The 18,229-nt window shown below is 43.0% G+C and overlaps 1 protein-coding gene across 1 annotated transcript; it reads right to left on the reverse strand.

Moving 5' to 3' along the window:
- Positions 1-4,110: 4,110 nt before the first annotated feature.
- hrh2a (histamine receptor H2a) lies at positions 4,111-16,421 on the reverse strand. Its single transcript, XM_035160671.1, has 5 exons — positions 16,336-16,421; positions 7,019-8,598; positions 6,652-6,823; positions 5,795-5,965; positions 4,111-4,771 (listed from the first exon to the last, which is right to left on the reverse strand). Exons 2-4 carry the CDS (start codon positions 8,022-8,024, stop codon positions 5,956-5,958), a joined length of 1,188 nt encoding a protein of 395 aa, XP_035016562.1. The 5' UTR covers positions 8,025-8,598; positions 16,336-16,421; the 3' UTR covers positions 4,111-4,771; positions 5,795-5,955.
- Between the last annotated feature and the right edge of the window lie 1,808 nt (positions 16,422-18,229).

Genomic DNA, 18,229 nt, shown 5'->3' on the forward strand with positions numbered 1-18,229 from the left:
CCGATTTGATGGATCTTGTGTGAACTTTGAAAACTGGGAGAAAATGACCAAACCACTCGAAAAGAGACACGCGCTGACCCCGTATCCGTTTTTCTACCCGCGCTGTTTTCTCACTCTCTCTGTATCCTTGTTTCCCTTCTTCTCCTCCTTCCTTTCCTCCCTTCCTCCTGTCCCTTCCTCCATCTCTGTCTCACACCCCATCTCTTTCTCTAGATATTATTAACTCATTAAGTTTTTTTCATTATTTTTAATAAAAGATGAGTTATGGCTTTAGCCTCACTGTGGCAGCATCCCCCCACACCCTCCTCCTCCTCCTCCTCTCTCCCTTCCCCTTCAACCATTTGCTCCCTCCCTCCCTCTGCCCCCCCCCTCCCCTCGTTTTCTCGCTGTCTCCTCGGCCATATTGCGCCTCCTCCGATACGTTTGACCCCTGATCTGCTGTTTCTGACCTCGGTGTTGCTGCTTACAACCTTCTGTCCATCTTCTTCGCTTTCGCCTCAGCCTCTCGCGTCTATCAATCATCTCTCTTTCTCATAGCGCTGAGCAGTTTTTAGATGGCATTCATAAGATTTATGATTCACGATTCTCTCTTTTTCTGTGTGTGTGTGTGTGTGTGTGTGTGTGTGTGAGCGAGAGAATGGAGAGAAAGAAAAAGAGAGAAAGAGAGAGACAAAGAAGGACAGAGAGAGAGAGTGAGAGTGAGGGAGGAGGCTTGTCGATGACACAGTTGAATAATGACAATATCTATGATTGATAGCTTATACAGAGCAAGACGGGTGTGCACACTGTGTGTGTGTGTGTGTGTGTGTGTGTGTGTGTGTGTGTGTGTGTGTGTGTGTGTGTGTGTGTGTGTGTGTGTGTGTGTGTGTGTGTGTGTGTGTGTGTGTGTGTGTGTTAGTGATAGAAAGAGAGTTTATATGTTGTGTTTCCCCCCCGCATTAATCTGATGTTAAAGAAGCAGTGATTAATGGTTTTCATGTAGTTTGAGCTGTAAGTGGTCACTCTGGAAAAGAGAGGGGGGGAGAAAGAAAGTGGCCAAAATTACCAAGGGACACATGATGTTTTTGTAGGAATAGAGGGAGTCGGTCAGATGAAAGCATAATAAATGACTTTTAGTTAGAAAGGACAGTTGTTAACCACACTAGCCATGAAGCCATGAAAACCCTAAATGAGATATTTACTGCATCTGTCGACACTTTCTTCACACTGAGGCAGATTTATAAAAACCTTTTAAAGGCACTTAATTGGCACATTTGGTCTTGTCACTCTTTATTTTATGTTAATACAATACCCACATTTCCATGCATGGAAATGAAATTGTATTATTATTATGGACAAAATTGTCAGCCTTTTTTTTTTCTGTGCAGGAATGTATCTGACATCAGTCGAAACTGAGTCTAACTCGAGTGGGTGGCTTTCAAAGTTGCTCACGGTGGAATCCCTTCTTTGTGTGGGTCTACGATTCGGCTTTACTTGCTGGAGAGATGAGTCACCAGGCCCGATAGCTCACCTGCTAATCCGACCCCCCCATGTACTGAGGCATGAGTCCTCGGCAGCAGCTGCAGGTTCGGTCCGACCCGTCCCATTGCCCACGTTCATGCTTAGATTCTGTCCGAACAATAAAATATCTTAAAAACACACATGAAATAGCTCTGCATACAGCATCAAAAGACATGGAGATGACACTTTTCCGATATGGGTTATAATGAACCTTTTGGTTTAGAGAAATGTCGGACTGTAAATGTAAAACACTCTGTGACAGTGGTGCCACAATTTTCAGTCCTAATAATTTACCAAACCATGGTGGATCATCACCAGGGGGCATCGGTGCTTCTGTTGGACGGCTGAACACACCACTCGCTCAAATCCGAACAAAGTTGAACTCTGACATGTGAATCTGCAATTGCTGGCTGATGACTGCACCTAAAACTGGAAATGCATGCTTATCCATTATGTGGACTCCAGTAGAAGTGAATGGAAGATGAATATTCAGTGGACAGAAGTATAATGGGACTGTACCTCTACTCCGTTGATGCTCTCATATTAGCTTTACACAGAACTTAAGCTTTACGGCAGAAGAAGGTGCTTCATGAAGTCGCAGTCAAATCAGCGGTTTGGCTTCATTTTCATGCTCAGTATCATTCGGTTACTAATGTAAAATCTAACATCCAGTCATGTTCATACAAGTGTACTTTGAGCAGCTGTAGCGGCTTAGGCACGTTCTCGCCACCACAGCTCCGCCTGATTTAGGGTTTGGTCTCCTGGTTTTTCTAAGCTCTGATGTTCATACATCTTTGAGTCTCTATAGTGTGTGATTGGTGGAGTAGTTCTCCCTGCTAGTTGCTGCTCAGAGCCTTTGAGAGAGCTGAGCCTTTTCTGACCAAACTGTGTAATCATTTGCTATAGAATGATTTGATGCTTAAAGAGTCTCTAGAACTAGAACTGTGTATATTATCCCTTATATTTTACAGTGTAATCTCTGGAAATGTGTTACTTCCGATAGCAGACAGAAATGGAACTAGTTGAATGTTAGAGTAGATATGGCGACGTGAGTATTGATTAAAATAGGTTTAGATTAGTCTAATCTGTTGATTTCTCTAACGTGGTAACATTTAGCTCAGCCCCTGCCGTATATAAAGTGTATCATATGCCTCACTTGCCTATGTGCAGGCAGACTACATCGGGAGTTTATGGGTTACTCACGCTTTTCAGCCGAACTTCCTGACGTTTTCCCCCCAGTGGGCCCGGGAACCACTATGCGGTCTGTTGGGCGTCACCAGGCTCTGAGCTCGGCCAGCTCAGATGCTGTCGTATGGATTCTGTTCATAAGTGAGTGGGAATTGTCCCTATGCATAGTGAATTGAAGAGTCCATTCTCTGGGTTAGTTACCGTTTCCAGAGTCGTGTCTTGACCAGAGGTTTGTTGGGGCGCCACCTGTCCGCTGCCGTCGCGCTCCGCAGTCCCTCAGGTGTGTGTGTCGCCCCCAGGTGTGTCAAGTTGTCCACTAAAAAGGGAGAAAACCTCACCCAACCATGTGTAATGTCAGTCTTTCCAAACCACCTCGCTCTACGCTTAATGCTACACCTCAACCCAAAAGTAAACAAACTTCCTAATGGGTCATAACAACGTCCAACTTCTTCCAGGGGAGCTACTCACTGTGAGGCTCTGTAAGGCTGCTTCTTAGAACTGACATGAAGGTGGAATGTTGAAGAAACTAGTACTTGCGTAAAGTGCTGCGAACGGATTGAGCCCAGTCTACATCCAGGACATGGTCAAACCTTACACCCCAGCCTGTCCCATCCACCCTGCATCGGCCAATCGGCTTGCTGCTCCCTCACTGCGAGGGACAGCTAGCCATGCAAAATGGCTGTTTGCTGTCCTGGCTCCCAAATGGTGGAACATTGACATCAAAACAGCAGAAAGGCTCGACATCTTCATCCGCAGGCTAAAGACACATCTCTTTTGACTACATCTTGGTTAAGAAGATGATGTCTAATAACCATCATTGACTCTGGTGTTTATATAAAAAAAAAACAATAATTGCACTTACATGTAGCACTTTGTAGTTGGGCTTTTTTGAAGCTTATGTACTTACATGATTCTTGCTGTTCTGGGTTGGTACCCCCATGGTTAAATGCACTTATTGTAAGTCACTTTGGATAAAAGCGTCCGCTAAATGATATGTAATGAAATGTAAAAGATCCATTTTCAGCTATAAACTACACTTGATAAGTAAAATAAAAAAAGATTACAAAGATCTGAAATCAAAAATTGACTCAACATGTATGTAATTGCTGTGAATACAAACGTATTTGTGTGGTTTAGCAGGTTGTACACTTCCTCCCGTCACTTGTTTCCAGCTGGTACCTGGCGTTGATGTATATTTTTATATCCACTTCTATGTCAGTCCTCAGAGGAAATAGCTTGAAGTATGGAAAAGGTTAAAGTGGCAATAGTTTGAGGCAATGTGTGTTGACAGCTGTGATGAAGTGTTTCCAATGTACTTGGACTGTATAGTCTGAGCCGCTCATACAGTGTTCACTGCATCATCCAACAAACCCTGATCATACACGGCCCCTTTTTAATAACCTCAAAACATGGCTGCAAATGTTACATTGTCCATGTAAGCTGCTCTTTATTTGTACAATATGGTCATTTTTAGAGGAACAGTTCAAGTCTCAGATATTATATAGTATGATACAATATATACAGTACATTTGCAGCTTCATGTCATTGAATGAGCAACAGTAAAGTCAAACTCTGGAGGCAGCTACGTTCTTCAAAACCGATGCATGACATTAGCCTGACATATGCTCAACATTCAAATGTCATACATTTTAACACATTCAAAAAGTCCATTCATCACGTTCTCCGTTCCGTTATCTGATGTTGTGAAACACCCATTTGTTTAATTAGAAGTCTGTTTGCTTTGTCAACGTTGTGATACTTTGTGTTTCCACTGGGGAGCAGTCTTGAGTCAGTTAAACTAATTGTACTTCATGAGATTGATGAGCGGCGAGTCAACTGGCTGGTCTCAGTCTTCCAGAGCTGGTACACTAACCACAGTTAGTTCAGGAGCGTGTCAGGGCGGCACGTGGTCGGATGCAGTGGAATATGTGTCTGTTCCACGTCGAAGCATCTCGGTTTGTCCGGTCCTGGACGGATCGCGTCCGGCTGTATCTGAGCCGCTGATTCTTTCCAATGAGATGTGGAGCTGCTGACGCCCGATTCTCTCCTGTTTTGGTTTGCTACAATGTGGACACAGTGACTGCTAACAGAGAGAGACACACACATGAAGAGGATCAAAAGTTTGTCTCCCTGTTCAGAAAATAATTGTTCCCTTTATCGTTGTTGTGTGTGTGGATTAGGTCCTATACTCTTGGTTTGGCGATTTGTTAGTAGTATCAGCTTTCACGTATAAGGCATAATCGTAGTATTGGTAATAGAGTAGTTAAAAGTTATGTAATAGGCTAATACTGTTTTTAAAACCCCCAATTCCCATAAATTACAATTTATAGTTTTTGCTGCTAAAGGAACAAATAAACAAAAATGCGGAAACGATAAACTTTTAATGATTTGGTTAATGTAGGAGTAAGTGCAACACTGAAACAAATATTTCAAGAGGCGTTTTAAGGTTCACAATAAAACCTGGTTAACAGTAAATTCTCTTTTTCGCTCACTGACTTCACTATTAACTGCAAAGAAATACTTGATAACATCGTAAAGTTAGACGTAATGTTTCCTTCCTGCGAGGGGATTTCTCCTTTTGTAAAGACATGACGAATATCTTGTGCATTTTTTCTCAGTTCTTACGACTCTGCTTAGTTGACATGATGAATTTTGGTGGCGTTGTGTCGTGTGATGAAATATGTACACGCACGCGCTACATAAATGAACAGATAATTGTGTGTCGGCACAGGATGGATTTTTGTGCCAAATGCTACAGAGCTGTGTAGCCGTCTTTTCCGTGTATTGGTAGTGGAACAGAACAAACGTCTGCTGTAGTTTTATTGCTTTAACTAATACCTTCTTACTGAACATGCATAATAAGCTAAATGAGGCGTTTGTACTGTTGGTAAAAAACGTGAACAAAGAAACAAAGGCAGGATGTGAAAGTGGATAATGTGTCTCCTCTGCGCTGAAAGTAGATTTCTTGGCCTAATGTGCATGTTGCCATATGGCCTGATGCACCGTGGATGTCACTGCTAGGATCTGGGTGTCACAGTTCATTTGTTGCCGGGCAGACGTGGTGTGTGTCTGGTGTGTGGGGATGTCAGCATGTGTATCTACTTACCTGGTGTGTTATGTGCTTCTGCCGTGGCACTGAAAGCTTCCAAATAGAGGGGCTGTAAATCTTCTCTTGGTCCATCCTTGTGTCTGTCTGGTGTTTATTTAATTTTTTTTCCTCCTCTGGTTCTGTGTTGTAACCACAGCATCCACCTCACCAGCACAGGCTCAGCACGACCTGAGTGCAATAAGAGATGAGAGAAGACACGTTTGTTTTTGTGCGACTCATTGGATTCTGTGTTTTGTAGTGAAACTTTAATTTAGTGCAACTACACACTATGTATGTAGTATGAGGAGTCACATCCAAGCAGTTTAATGCATCGATCAGTGCCTGTTATTGGTGTTTTTCAGTTTACAGTATGTGCCTCAGTTGATCGAAATATGTGTTTCAGAGCATTTATAACACAATTTCAATGTGAAGCATCATTTTATGAAGACGTTTTTTTTTATCCGTCTGTCTGTTAGTTAGCAGAATTACGCACAAACTACTGGATGGATTAGTATGAAACTTGGTGGACTGATGTGGTATGGGTCAGGCAAGCACCCATGAAATTCTGGTGCGGATCCAGATTAGTGATCCAGGAACTTTTTATTTTCCCCTTTTCTCGAACAATGCGAGATGCTGTGTTTTTTTAAGTATTCAGAGAATAATCCATGGATCTTGATGAAAAGAATCAGGCATGTTTAGGGGATGGATATTTATGAAATTTGGTGCAGATCCAAATAAAAATCGTGATCTTTACATTTGGTTTCATAAAGGGACTGTTGGGCGATACGCTCTCTGATGGTCTACCTTTATATGATGATTTGTTCGCATTCCACTCTCTGCCTTGCAGACAATGTACATGGTGGCTGACAGTTTACCTTTCTTTGCCATTGACATCTGTGGCAGTAGTGCCATTTGCAAACTGGATAGTTGCTGTGTTTGTCCTGCTGTTCATTTCTTGAAGCATGAAGCTTTGATCTGTTAGACCTGCTCTGCACGTGGGGGGAGTGTGGCCGCACAGCAGCGTCACCTCTGTGAGCTGCTCCCTGCCTAAGATGGAGAGAAAGAAGAGAAACGTAAAAACTCAAGATACTGGGGATGAGAACATATGATGAAATCACACCGGTTGCACTATTATGTTGGACAGAAATACATGTCTACTCTTCGATTAAACCAGTTCTGGAACTCCACTTATATTTAGCTCAACATTTACTTGCATACGTGAATCTCTGTCTGCAGCTTTACCTGCTGTGATAGTGGGAGACGGCTGCCGGCTCCTCCATCCACTGTAAACAGGGCATCGACATCTCAGTAGGTGGGCATATGCTGACCTGAAGTCCCTGTTGAGGGCTCCATAGAGGATAGGGTTGAGGGCTGAGTTGGTGTAACCCAGCCACAACACAATGGAATATGCTGGGACTGAGCTCGGGTCTGGGTGCTCCTTTAGGCCCAGCACTGTGAACAGGATGAAATAAGGCAGCCAGCACACAACGAAAGCCCCGATTACTGCAGCCAGCGTCACTGTGGCTTTGTGTTCCCGCAGAGCCACCGCCGTAACACTGGACACCACTGTGGTGCTGGTGGAGGAATTGTTCCTGCAGTTGTAGTGAGTGATCCAAGTGGGTCGGGCACTGATGATGCGCTTGGCCTGTGCCCGTGCGATACGGAGTATTTGGAGGTAGGTCCAGCACATAGCCACCAGAGGCAGGAAGAACGTAAGAAGACAGTCAGTCAGTGCGTAGGGTCTGTTCAGCTCAAAGCGACATTTGTTCTCCGAAGCCCAGGGCCCACGGTTCTGCACTGTCCCATTAACTGTGTTCCACCCCATGTGAATGGGCAAGAACGACACGGCCACGGACACTGTCCAGACACTGGCCATGGCCACCGCAACTCTCCATGGCAACACCAGCGAGGCATGTCTGAGAGGCTTGGTCACCGCCAGGTAGCGGTCCACGCTGATGGCCAGGAGCGTGAGGATGGAGGCGGTGCACAGCATGACGTCCATGGAGATGTAGAAGTTGCAGAAGACGGGGCCGAGCGGCCACTCGTCGTTGAGCTGGAGGAGGGCGGAGAAGGGGAGGACCAGGAGGCCGAGCAGCAGGTCCGTCACAGCCAGCGACACGATGAAGCAGTTAGTGAGGCAGCGGAGGCGTCGAGAGGCGCAGACGGCCAGGCACACCAGCACGTTACCACTGACAGTCAGAAGGATGAGGAGGGACAGGGTGACGCCCAGCATCACTTTTGACCACATTATAGCTGGAGCTTCACTGGAGACGCTGAGATGACGTCATGGCCAGAGCTTTGTGTTTCCTTCTCAGTTTTACATAAGATAAGAGGTCGTACTTTTTACAGAGGAGGAATTCACATAATAGGCCTTAAGCTTATATATATCCTTCACTAAGAGGGTTTCTGTGCTCCCATTTGTAAAGTTGTCTCAATGTCTCCATGGTCATACGAGACATAAGATCCCATCCATGTGTGATCTCTCTGTCTCTTCTGTCCTAGCCACTAATTTACTTTACTGCTTTCTGTTCTCCTTTGGCCTTGACTCTTCAAACCATGGCTTTCAACTCTCCCGTCACTCAACTCCACCAGTTCTCACACTCTTGACAATTATTTATCCAGAAACTCTCGCAACAATCTGGTTGATCAACCGTCGTCTCTTGACAAATGCTGCCACTGAGTACTGAGGATCAGCGCCGTGCCGATGAAACGTCAGCGATGGCTGTCGATCAGCTTCCTGTGAGAGGGGCTGATTCATAGTGGTCCATGTCATCACCCTGGCCTCAATACCATCTTCTATGGCTGTGGTGACACCTAGTGGACTGAGAGGAGAAACACAGGTGGTCATACATTTTTTCTTTCTACAAGTTGACATATTGCAAAGCTATAAATACATCTAACAACACAGGCCTCTCTCTTTAGTTTTATACCTGTAACTTTAAAACTGTTAAGCTACAACATCTGGTTAAAATTAAGAGAAAAATATCCTTCTTGATAAATTCTTGTGTGTTTTGCGCTTATGATTCATGAGCTGTCTACAGCTTAAATGTGGCCTTTGTGCTTCTTTTTGGATTAATACAAATAGATTAAATGATAGATTATAGTGATGAACTGTGTCCAAAGTATTACTGGATAAACTCTCATGAGCTGGAAAATAAAAGGAAATTAAATTACAACAAGAAAAAGTTATTCAGGAGCCAGTTCTTTGATAGCTGATAAAACTAATAAATTAGTGACTACTGACAGAATGACTCAGTTTGGTGGAAGCATTTGAACAAAAATCTGCCTTTGGAACAAGAAAACTCTTGATTTATGTTTGACGTTATAAGTCAGTTTATTGACTCATGAAGTTTTTTTTTTTTTTATCACAACCACCTTAAGCTTGTGATCATACCACACCAAATAAGGTTGTAGCCACAGAAGACATGCGTGTATTGAGTCGAGCAGGTGTAAGTTGAATCACTCATGAGTTCAGCTTGTGATTTGTAAGATAAAGATTGTGTTATTCCTTCTTCAAGACTTTTATAATCTCACGAAAAAGTTGATATATTTGAATATGAATTAATACAACTTCACAATTATGTATTGGTTTCTTTATAGTCCCTGCTTTATATAAATCCAAGTATTTAATGAATTTAACATGCACACACGCGCACGCACGTCTCCATGACTTCAGAGGACATTATATTGACTTGCATTGATTTCCTGGAGACTAACTCTAACCACAACCTTAAAACCATCTTCACCTTAAAGTTTAATGATTAAAGTTATGGGGATAAGTTCCCTTATTGTCACTGCATCAACAGATTTTGGAACTCATTACTGGAAAACACACACACACACACACACACACACACACACACACACACACACACACACACACACACACACACACACACACACACAAAACCTCTGGCTTTTATAATTGCAGAGTTGTGAAAAAAACATTCTTGCACGTATGATCTATGATGGTAAAGAAGTCAATACGGACCACCATAGTAATAGTTCACACGTTATAAATATCATACATGACATATATGAATGTATCCATGGTTATAAGGGCTAGACCAGTGTTTTCTAATGCCTGTTGCTGTTAACCATGAAGGAGTTTGTTATTTATAATGTTAATTTGTTTCATAGCAGCCGTTTTCTGTATAAAACAAGCCAGTATCCAGCAGTTTTAACAGTCAGTGTGGCTGCAGAGTGTCTCTCAGAAATCTGCTGCAGCTCAGGTGATGTTTGCACTGGTATGGACTTGGTTGCAGTATTGTTAAATTTGATAACAATTTGAAAATGCTTTGGAACAATACACATGATATATTTCTAAATGATATAATTTGTAAGAGAGATGGACATCTTGCGCCGAGTAGGTTTGGATGGTGAAAGCTGTTCAGTCAAATATGACTAGAGTATATTGAATACAATATCAATCCATGAATATGTAAAAAGGCTTGTTTGTAATCTACATTTTTCTCATGAAATACTTCAATATTTGATCCATACTGTTCAAATGTTTGTGTCGTACCCAGTCCTTGTCGACAGAGTCACAGTGCTTTGTGTCCTCTGTGAACTCGTTCAGTATTGGCACGAGTTCTCAATGTGTGCCTGGTGGAATGAGGAGAAGTACCTGATAAGTCAAAGTGTGGAAAAACATGCGTTTGCGTCAGTGGGTGGTGGGTAATGTTTGCTCGTCTATTTTCTAACACTGTAATGGATGTCGGGACATTTGCCAGACTTGGTCCAGAGCCACTCACTTATCACCTCAAAGAGAGGGAGAGATGTCAGGAGATGGACTCCCCAGCTTCACACGAAGACGACAAGAAAGAGTGACAGAAGAAGATACAACGAAAAGGAACCCAGAGAGAGAGAGAGAGAGATACAGGTTTTGATTAAATCGAGGTCCAGGTAACCTAGACCCCCCCCCCGGATCTAATCTTTAAACTCTTCCAATCTTCAGTTCTTTTATTCTGTGGACACATTTTTGTCACAGCCTCGCTGCTTTGAACTATGTCCAGAGCAAACACTGATAGCACAGCCACTAACGTATGAAGTGCAGCTCTCAAGTGCTCGCGACGCCTCGGTCTGTAAAAGTTAGAGTGAGTCCGAGGCCACATGTTTCAACTGTTTTCATCATCAAAATATGTCTCTCTCACTGACACACACACGCACACGCACACATGGACATACGCACACGCACATCAGTTGGAATGAAGTTTGGCGTGGATCCAACACGGGTCGGCGAGGAATGTCCACATATGGTCACAGGACAACCTTGTCTCAACCCTGGGACTTAATGTATACAAGGGCGTGTGCATGTGTCTGTGTGTGTGTGTGTGTGTGTGTGCACGTGCACGTGCGTGAGTTTGTGTGTGCGGTCACACACTGTTATCTGCCCTCTGTTAAATGCATTAGTTCCTTTTCCCATGTTGCAGCAAATTTGTGTGAGAGCACAACCGTATTCGTTTCCTGTGTTTATTTTTGCATAAACATTTATCTTTTAATAAAACCACATTAATATACAACCCTGCCCCCTCACTTATTGAGAAGCACAAGACATTTTCTTAATACATGCAAGCATGCAAACGAGTCGTGTCGCAGTACAAACTACACTTCATTCAAAAGTCATTCACCTTAATGTTGAGTACGCGGGATGCAGCCGTGCGGTAAATACAACATCGGTAATGTACAAGTGTGCCACGTTATTTCTGACCATCTGTTTTCTTTCACAAACTTCTCATTAGTCGTTCCTAATGGAAAACGATGGTGAGTGTTACTGCATCTGTGTATATAAGCGAAGACACCCATGTGGATACGTGGGCACTTGTAGGGCTATAGTGTTAAAATTGTCAACTCATGAATGAACATTTCATTCAAACTTCAGTAAGTTGCTTTGAAATCAGATTTGTATTCATTTGTTTTTAACTATTAAGTCTCGGAAAAAAGATGAGTTCCAGTCCAATCGGACTCTTTACAATATGAGTCAATCAGAAAGAGAGACCTGGACAGCATCTACTGACAAAGAGACTTTATTTAAGCCTAAACCAATGTTCTATATTGTACGCTGTCTGTGCATTTGAATAACCAGAAGATTCACAGAGAGGTTATATTCAACTACCCTTTCCTGAAAAGTGTATGATAATTGAGATGTGTGCTTCAATGTGGATTATGCTTGTTTAATGCACCAAAACAAACTTGTCTTAAGTAAAACATTAGCCAACTGGGCTACTGACCTCAGTGAGACTGAATGTGCAATCTGCAAACAGTGTAGCTATGTCCCTTTGTTGATGCTAATAGATAATATTAATCCACTGTCATTAATAGTTGGAGCAATGTGGCATCAAAGGTGAAGTAACTCTACTCCAAATCATCACTCTAGGTAACCTCCAGCCATGAGCCTTAAAGAGACAGCTTGGTGTTTTTCTTCCCAGGGCCTCTCTCACCGCAAAACGTCCCACTCACTTTTCCCTCTCTATTTATTTATTGTTGGTCCAACTGTAAGCCCATGATGTTCTTTTCGCTTCACTGTGTGTTATACCAGTCTCCTACAGCCATGGTCTGGTTCAACAATGGAGTGAGTTTCATTCGGGTTGTGCAAAATCATCAGTCGATCAGATTTGAGCGCACAGGAAGAGAGAAGCGCACTGCAGCCACTAAAGGGATAGTTCACCCAAAGGTTCATTCACTATGCCGATGGCTGGGTGGTGGTTTGAGTCCGCAAAACACTTTTGAAGTCTCAGGGGTAAACGGTGTTACAGCCAAATGGCTGCAATGGCTGCAATACATAGTGGTGAGTAGATAAGTAGTGAATTTTCATTTTAAGGACATTTACATTATAACGTGTGTGTGTGTGTGTGTGTGTGTGTGTGTGTGTGTGTGTGTGTGTGTGTGTGTGTGTGTGTGTGTGTGTGTGTGTGTGTGTGTGTGTGTGTGTGTGTGTGTGTGTGTGTACACACACATGCACACAAATGCTCAGTTTTTGTCCTTTTTTTTTATTAATGAAAAATAAATTCACCAAATGTTTATTTTAGCTTCTTTTCTCATGAATGAAATTACTGCATCTTGACATCACAGTTATTGTTTAATACTGTCAGGGTCTCATCTTGATTGAAAAAAGGTCATTGACAAACATATTTGTTGTTGGTTTTTGTTTACAAAATAAACACTAATGGCCGTGCATGACCACAGTTCCACACAACCCCCAAAAAATACTTTATGTCTTGGTAATGGATTTTGAGGACTGTGATGAGTGCTGAGTACTGTGTTGTCCACAGGATGTGGAGGTTGCTCTGCTTTCAGGGGCTTTCTGCAGGACAAAGCTGCTCCGTGGCTTTGTGGTTTAGAGGACAGTGCTTCACAGGTTTTTCCCCAGGACTAGTCGATCTGAATATCTGAGGTGACACGGAGCACCTGGTGGACACAACAGGGATGAAACAGGTGATTAACTTTGAGGAGCTCCTCGGTAGCTTCCTCTCTTTGTCTCCGATCACCCAGCACAAAGAGATGCAAATGGGCTTAATTTTGCCCCATGTAGATCTTCTATTAGTCGGTAAATGGCTGGGTGCAAAGAGCCTTATTTGGGTATTGAGATTGAAGCGCAGGCAGAAAAGAACTGGTCGGAGCTCAGAGATGAGTAATGAGGTTATTTGCCGCTCAGCTGGGACCCGCTGTCTGAATTAAAGATGGTCTAAATAGCAAGTTCTCGTCCTGCGACTTTTTTTGTTTTACCCGCCAGATGTGTCTTTTAGGAAACGGATGAGTAAATTTTGCTCTTCTTCAGCGCCATTGGTAATCACAGTAATCTTGCGTATTAATGCAAATTCAAAGATATGTATTTGTAGATGTTTACGCGGAGTCGGGGGAAATGAGTCGATCCTTCGCTCTCAAGTCACAGAAATATTGAGATGAGCTCTGAATTGCCGGCAGGTGTGAAATTAACCTTTTTTATTTGGTTGCTACAGACTAGTCAGGATACTTGAGATACACTCATTCATTCACTCATTCGCTGTTTCATGCATTCGTTCTGTCCTCAGTTGGTGCATCTGCCACCTGTTGGTCCTAAGCTGACGCACCAAACCAGATCCCTGGTCTCAGCGATCCTGCCGCAATGTGTCCACACATTAGACAAATGCAAATGTGAGAGTGGAATTCTTACAGGTATTTAGAAGCGGCGGCTCTTTTTATTATAGATTTCTACCGGTAAAGGGAAAGCAGGGGATCTTCAACTGGTATCGGGGTCAATACACATGCATTTAGCGGCGACTGCGGCACTGAAAAAGCAGACAGATGTTGAAAGCAATTTCAGAGCAACATAATGCAATCAGACGTTTGAATGCTTCATTTATTCTATTCTAATTCAATTGAGCAGCAAGTACTTGGCTCGTTCACTTCCTCTGCTTTTGCAAAATAATCTATAGCTGTCTGCATTTTTGTGAACGTGCCGAGGTCTGCGATTGTGTGTGGGTGTGTGTGTGTGTGTGTGTGTGGGGGAGCTCTGGGAGGATATGAATTGTGTGTGTGTGTGTGTGTGTGTGTGTGTGTGTGTGTGTGTGTGTGTGTGTGTGTGTGTGTGTGTGTGTGTGTGGTGTGTGTGTGGGGGAATCTGGGTGGATATGAATGTGTGTGTGTGTGGGTGTGCGCGTGGGTGTGTGCAAGTCTTCCTGTTTGTCTTTGCTTTTGTCCTTGACAGAGAGACCCAGAGAGACACTGGATAGAGAGGGAAGTGGTCTGGGATGGAGGTTGCTTGGTAACCGCTGTGTGTCCAGAGCAGTGGAGGGAAGCTGTGGAATCTTGACAAAGCGTGAAAACACCACAGACACACACACACACACACACACACACACACACACACACACACACACACACACACACACTGAGCGACAGACACGTCCGCAGACAGGGGGATCAGACACATAAAATATGTATAGACGCCCACAGCATGCGTCGCTGTGACACACACACACACACACACACACACACATCAACCGACTTGTTTACACAAACAAGTTAAGGTCACATGGTCGCGATGGATTGCCCTCAATATGTCAGTCTCGCCACACTTTCTGTTATGTCAACAAATCGAAGCTCCCAACCACACCTCAGACCTAAGAAGCACTTACATGTACAGACACAGAGAGCGTTGCGTGGAAAAACACACAATCAACACTTTTCCTGTCATATCTCACAGTTGCACTTCTGAACTGCTCATACAGTTCCCTGACCAAGTCATGACACCTAACCACATCCTGTCTCCACACGAGCGGTTGATTCTGCTGATGCAGATGTTGCAGATTCACTTCGTGATGTGGCTGGGTTAATCCTCCCAGATAACCATGTTTAAATAATAACCTGCGACATTTTAATGGTCGTTAATGTCCATTTACCTTCTATAGAGGATATTGCCATCACGTCTTGTGATTGACGGTGTTCTTGTCCAGGTTAATTCCTACGACCAACAGAAACACAAGGCTGCAGCACTGAAAGCTGAATGTATAAAAAAAATTACTGATAGAAATTAACAGCATCACTCTAATGAACCATGCATACTCCATACACTCTTCTGTAGTGTAAAATGAGGAAACACGATATTATTTGTGTTAGTGTGAGATAGTGGAAAGTTGAAGTTAAAATGTAGAACTAGAAGATAAGAAAGAACTGAAGCAAAAGACAAATTTGTTTCATTATAAACACACACACACACACACACACACACACACACACACACACACACACACGTTTGAACTTCTATCTTAGTGAGGACACTCCTTGACATAATACATTCCCTGGCCCCTTACACTGACCTTAACCATCCAAACTAAATGCCTAAACCCTAACCTTAACCTAATTCTAACCCTTAAAAAAAGTCTTAACCTGTCCTCACTTTGCAAAAATGTCACGTACACACAGACGCAGACATGCCCACGCACAAACACGGAAAAAATAATCTCACTTCCTCATTTTCTGGACTGATTAAATGACCCCTTTGTATATTTGTCATTGTGCATAGTTGACATGCTCGCACCAGACTCCGGATCAGACTCTGGACTCTCTCCACAACCACACACAAATATATCTGAGTTAAGTTATAACACAAATCCAAAACAAGACAGAAATTCAGAGCAGCAACTTTTGATTCTTTGAGCCTCACAGCGCACGCACGCACGCACGCACGCAGACAGACAGACAGACAGACACACACATACACACACAGACACTTCTTTACCACATCCTTTACTTATAAAATAGATGCAACAAAAGCTGTTACTGACGACTGCATGATTGAAGAGAATTAAAGTATATTTTCATAGATTTAAATTCTAGGGCTTATCGATTATTTGACAAATATTGAATTACTTAAATTCCCCCCCTGTGACTATTCTCTGTAATATTCTTGCTTGGCTGCTGAAATGTGCATCAGTGAATCAGTCATTGGAGTCGAGTTTAATGATGCTCATACGCCACAAATGTACAGCTGGAGCGACAATGGAGCACAACTCATGCAAAGGTAAAACATATTATATATGTTTTTTTAACCTACGTAAAGTAAGAATTGATCAACTCACCTCAGGGCTGCTTCTGTCCTTGTGTGACGACTGCCCCCGCCGCTCTGCTCTGCTCTCGGAGTGACGACAGAAACAGTCTCGCTCACCAAGTGTGTGCGTGTTTGTGTGTCTAATGAGTGTGTGTGAGTGTGTGGGAAAGAGAGGAGAGAGAGAAAGAGAGAGAGAGGGAGCTCCACTGACTCACTCAGCTCTCTCTCTCTTTTTCTTTCACTCTCTGTGTGACTCCTATTGTTCTTCTCTTTCTCTTTGCTAGTAATTTGCTTTTGAAATTATTTTAATAGCTCCTCCATTCTCTTATCATGCCGTCGAACTTGCATGTGCCAGCGGCGGCGATAAAGTGGGTTCTACTCAACAAACACTGGCCTTTGGAGACGGGGCCTGTATTACCTGCATAATCCAAGCAACCAGTTGCATTCAGGCCTAATGGAATTGCTGGCAAATACGTCTGCTGTGTAGCGAGGAGAGACGCGGGAGGGAATGGCTTTTCATGCAGGCATCTTTTCTTTTTTTTTGTATTTAAGGTTTTTTTCTTCTCATGCACACACTCATGCCTCCGCTCTGTTTACGCTTTAATAATTGAGTGTTTTTTTCTGATGGCTGCCTGGATGGCTTTGGAGGTAGATCTATGAGAACTGGCACCAGTTTCATAGGAGTGATGTCAGTGACCCCGATGGGTCACAAAGAGTTATAAATCCATCTCTATTTCTGGTGCAGCCTTTTACTCAGCCTTTGTATCTATTTTCATGTGACCTGGCTGGCCCCGCGCGTGGCTTCGCTTTCCTTTCCAACGTCAATTTATCGTCTGGCCTTCAGGCTAACATTCATAAGTCATTATCACTTCTCTTTTCATACCTTTTGTTCGTTTTTGCCTCCCTTTTCCTTATCGCTCTCATTCTGTCTTTGGCTCTGTCTCAGTTTCCAGAGCCCTTGTTCATATCTTAGTCTTTCTTTGTCTCTCTTAGTGCTTTTCCTCCCGACCGTCCCTCTGCCTGCTGCCTCTTTTTATTCCCTCATCTGTATGTTGCTCCATCTTTTGCTCCATCTTACATTAGTTCTTTCTACACACCTTCTAGCTCCACCCTGATTTCTCCTTGTGAGTCACAGCAACAATGCCCCAGTTTTGTTCCACGTCGTGATAACATATCTCTCTTTATCATTTCTTTGTTCTGTCCTCGTCTCCTGCTTCCTTCATCTGCCTGTCTTTCTCCCGCCCTCCCTTTCTAATGCCCATTAATTCTGTGACTGAATTTCTGAGTGTCACATGCACACACTGAACTTGTTAACGTGTCTGGGCTCACCTCTCTGTCAGCATTAAACCCACAGTGTGTTGACACGCCTCCCCTCTTGTTCCCATAACAACAGAATGTCTTGTGATGTTTCGGAGTTGTGGAGAATACCTGCCAACACTGGGTCTTCTGTGTGGCCATAGCTTTTCTGCCTCTGGGCCCCTGTGTGAACAAGACAGTTGGCAGTGGTAGCTCACATGGCTTTGGCATTTGAATATAAATAGTTTATATGTGAAGTTTAATTGTAGCCAGTCTAGGTCAAGAGTGTGTTTTTAAAAATATTCATCATGTCTCGCTAAGATAAGCTGAAGTCATTCCAGGAGAATAAATCAAAAATTGAAAAAACGATTTAGGACTTTACCACCCTCTTTTGGATTTACAAAGTAATGACATCATCTCTAATGAACTCAGTCATTTGTTACCCGCAGGAATACAGTCAATTCAAATCCAAACCGACACGTCAAATGGAGAGAATGAAGCCAGCGAAAGAAAATACTTTTTAAAGAAAAACTGACCAATGGAGTTTTAAACCAATAAATACATTTGTGTCAACAGAAAGAAAAATATAAGATAAATGTCTTCTACTTGATAAAAATGTCAAATTCTGC

This window comes from Hippoglossus stenolepis, chromosome 7 (genome assembly GCF_022539355.2).
Source record: "Hippoglossus stenolepis isolate QCI-W04-F060 chromosome 7, HSTE1.2, whole genome shotgun sequence".
Lineage (NCBI taxonomy): Eukaryota > Metazoa > Chordata > Actinopteri > Pleuronectiformes > Pleuronectidae > Hippoglossus > Hippoglossus stenolepis.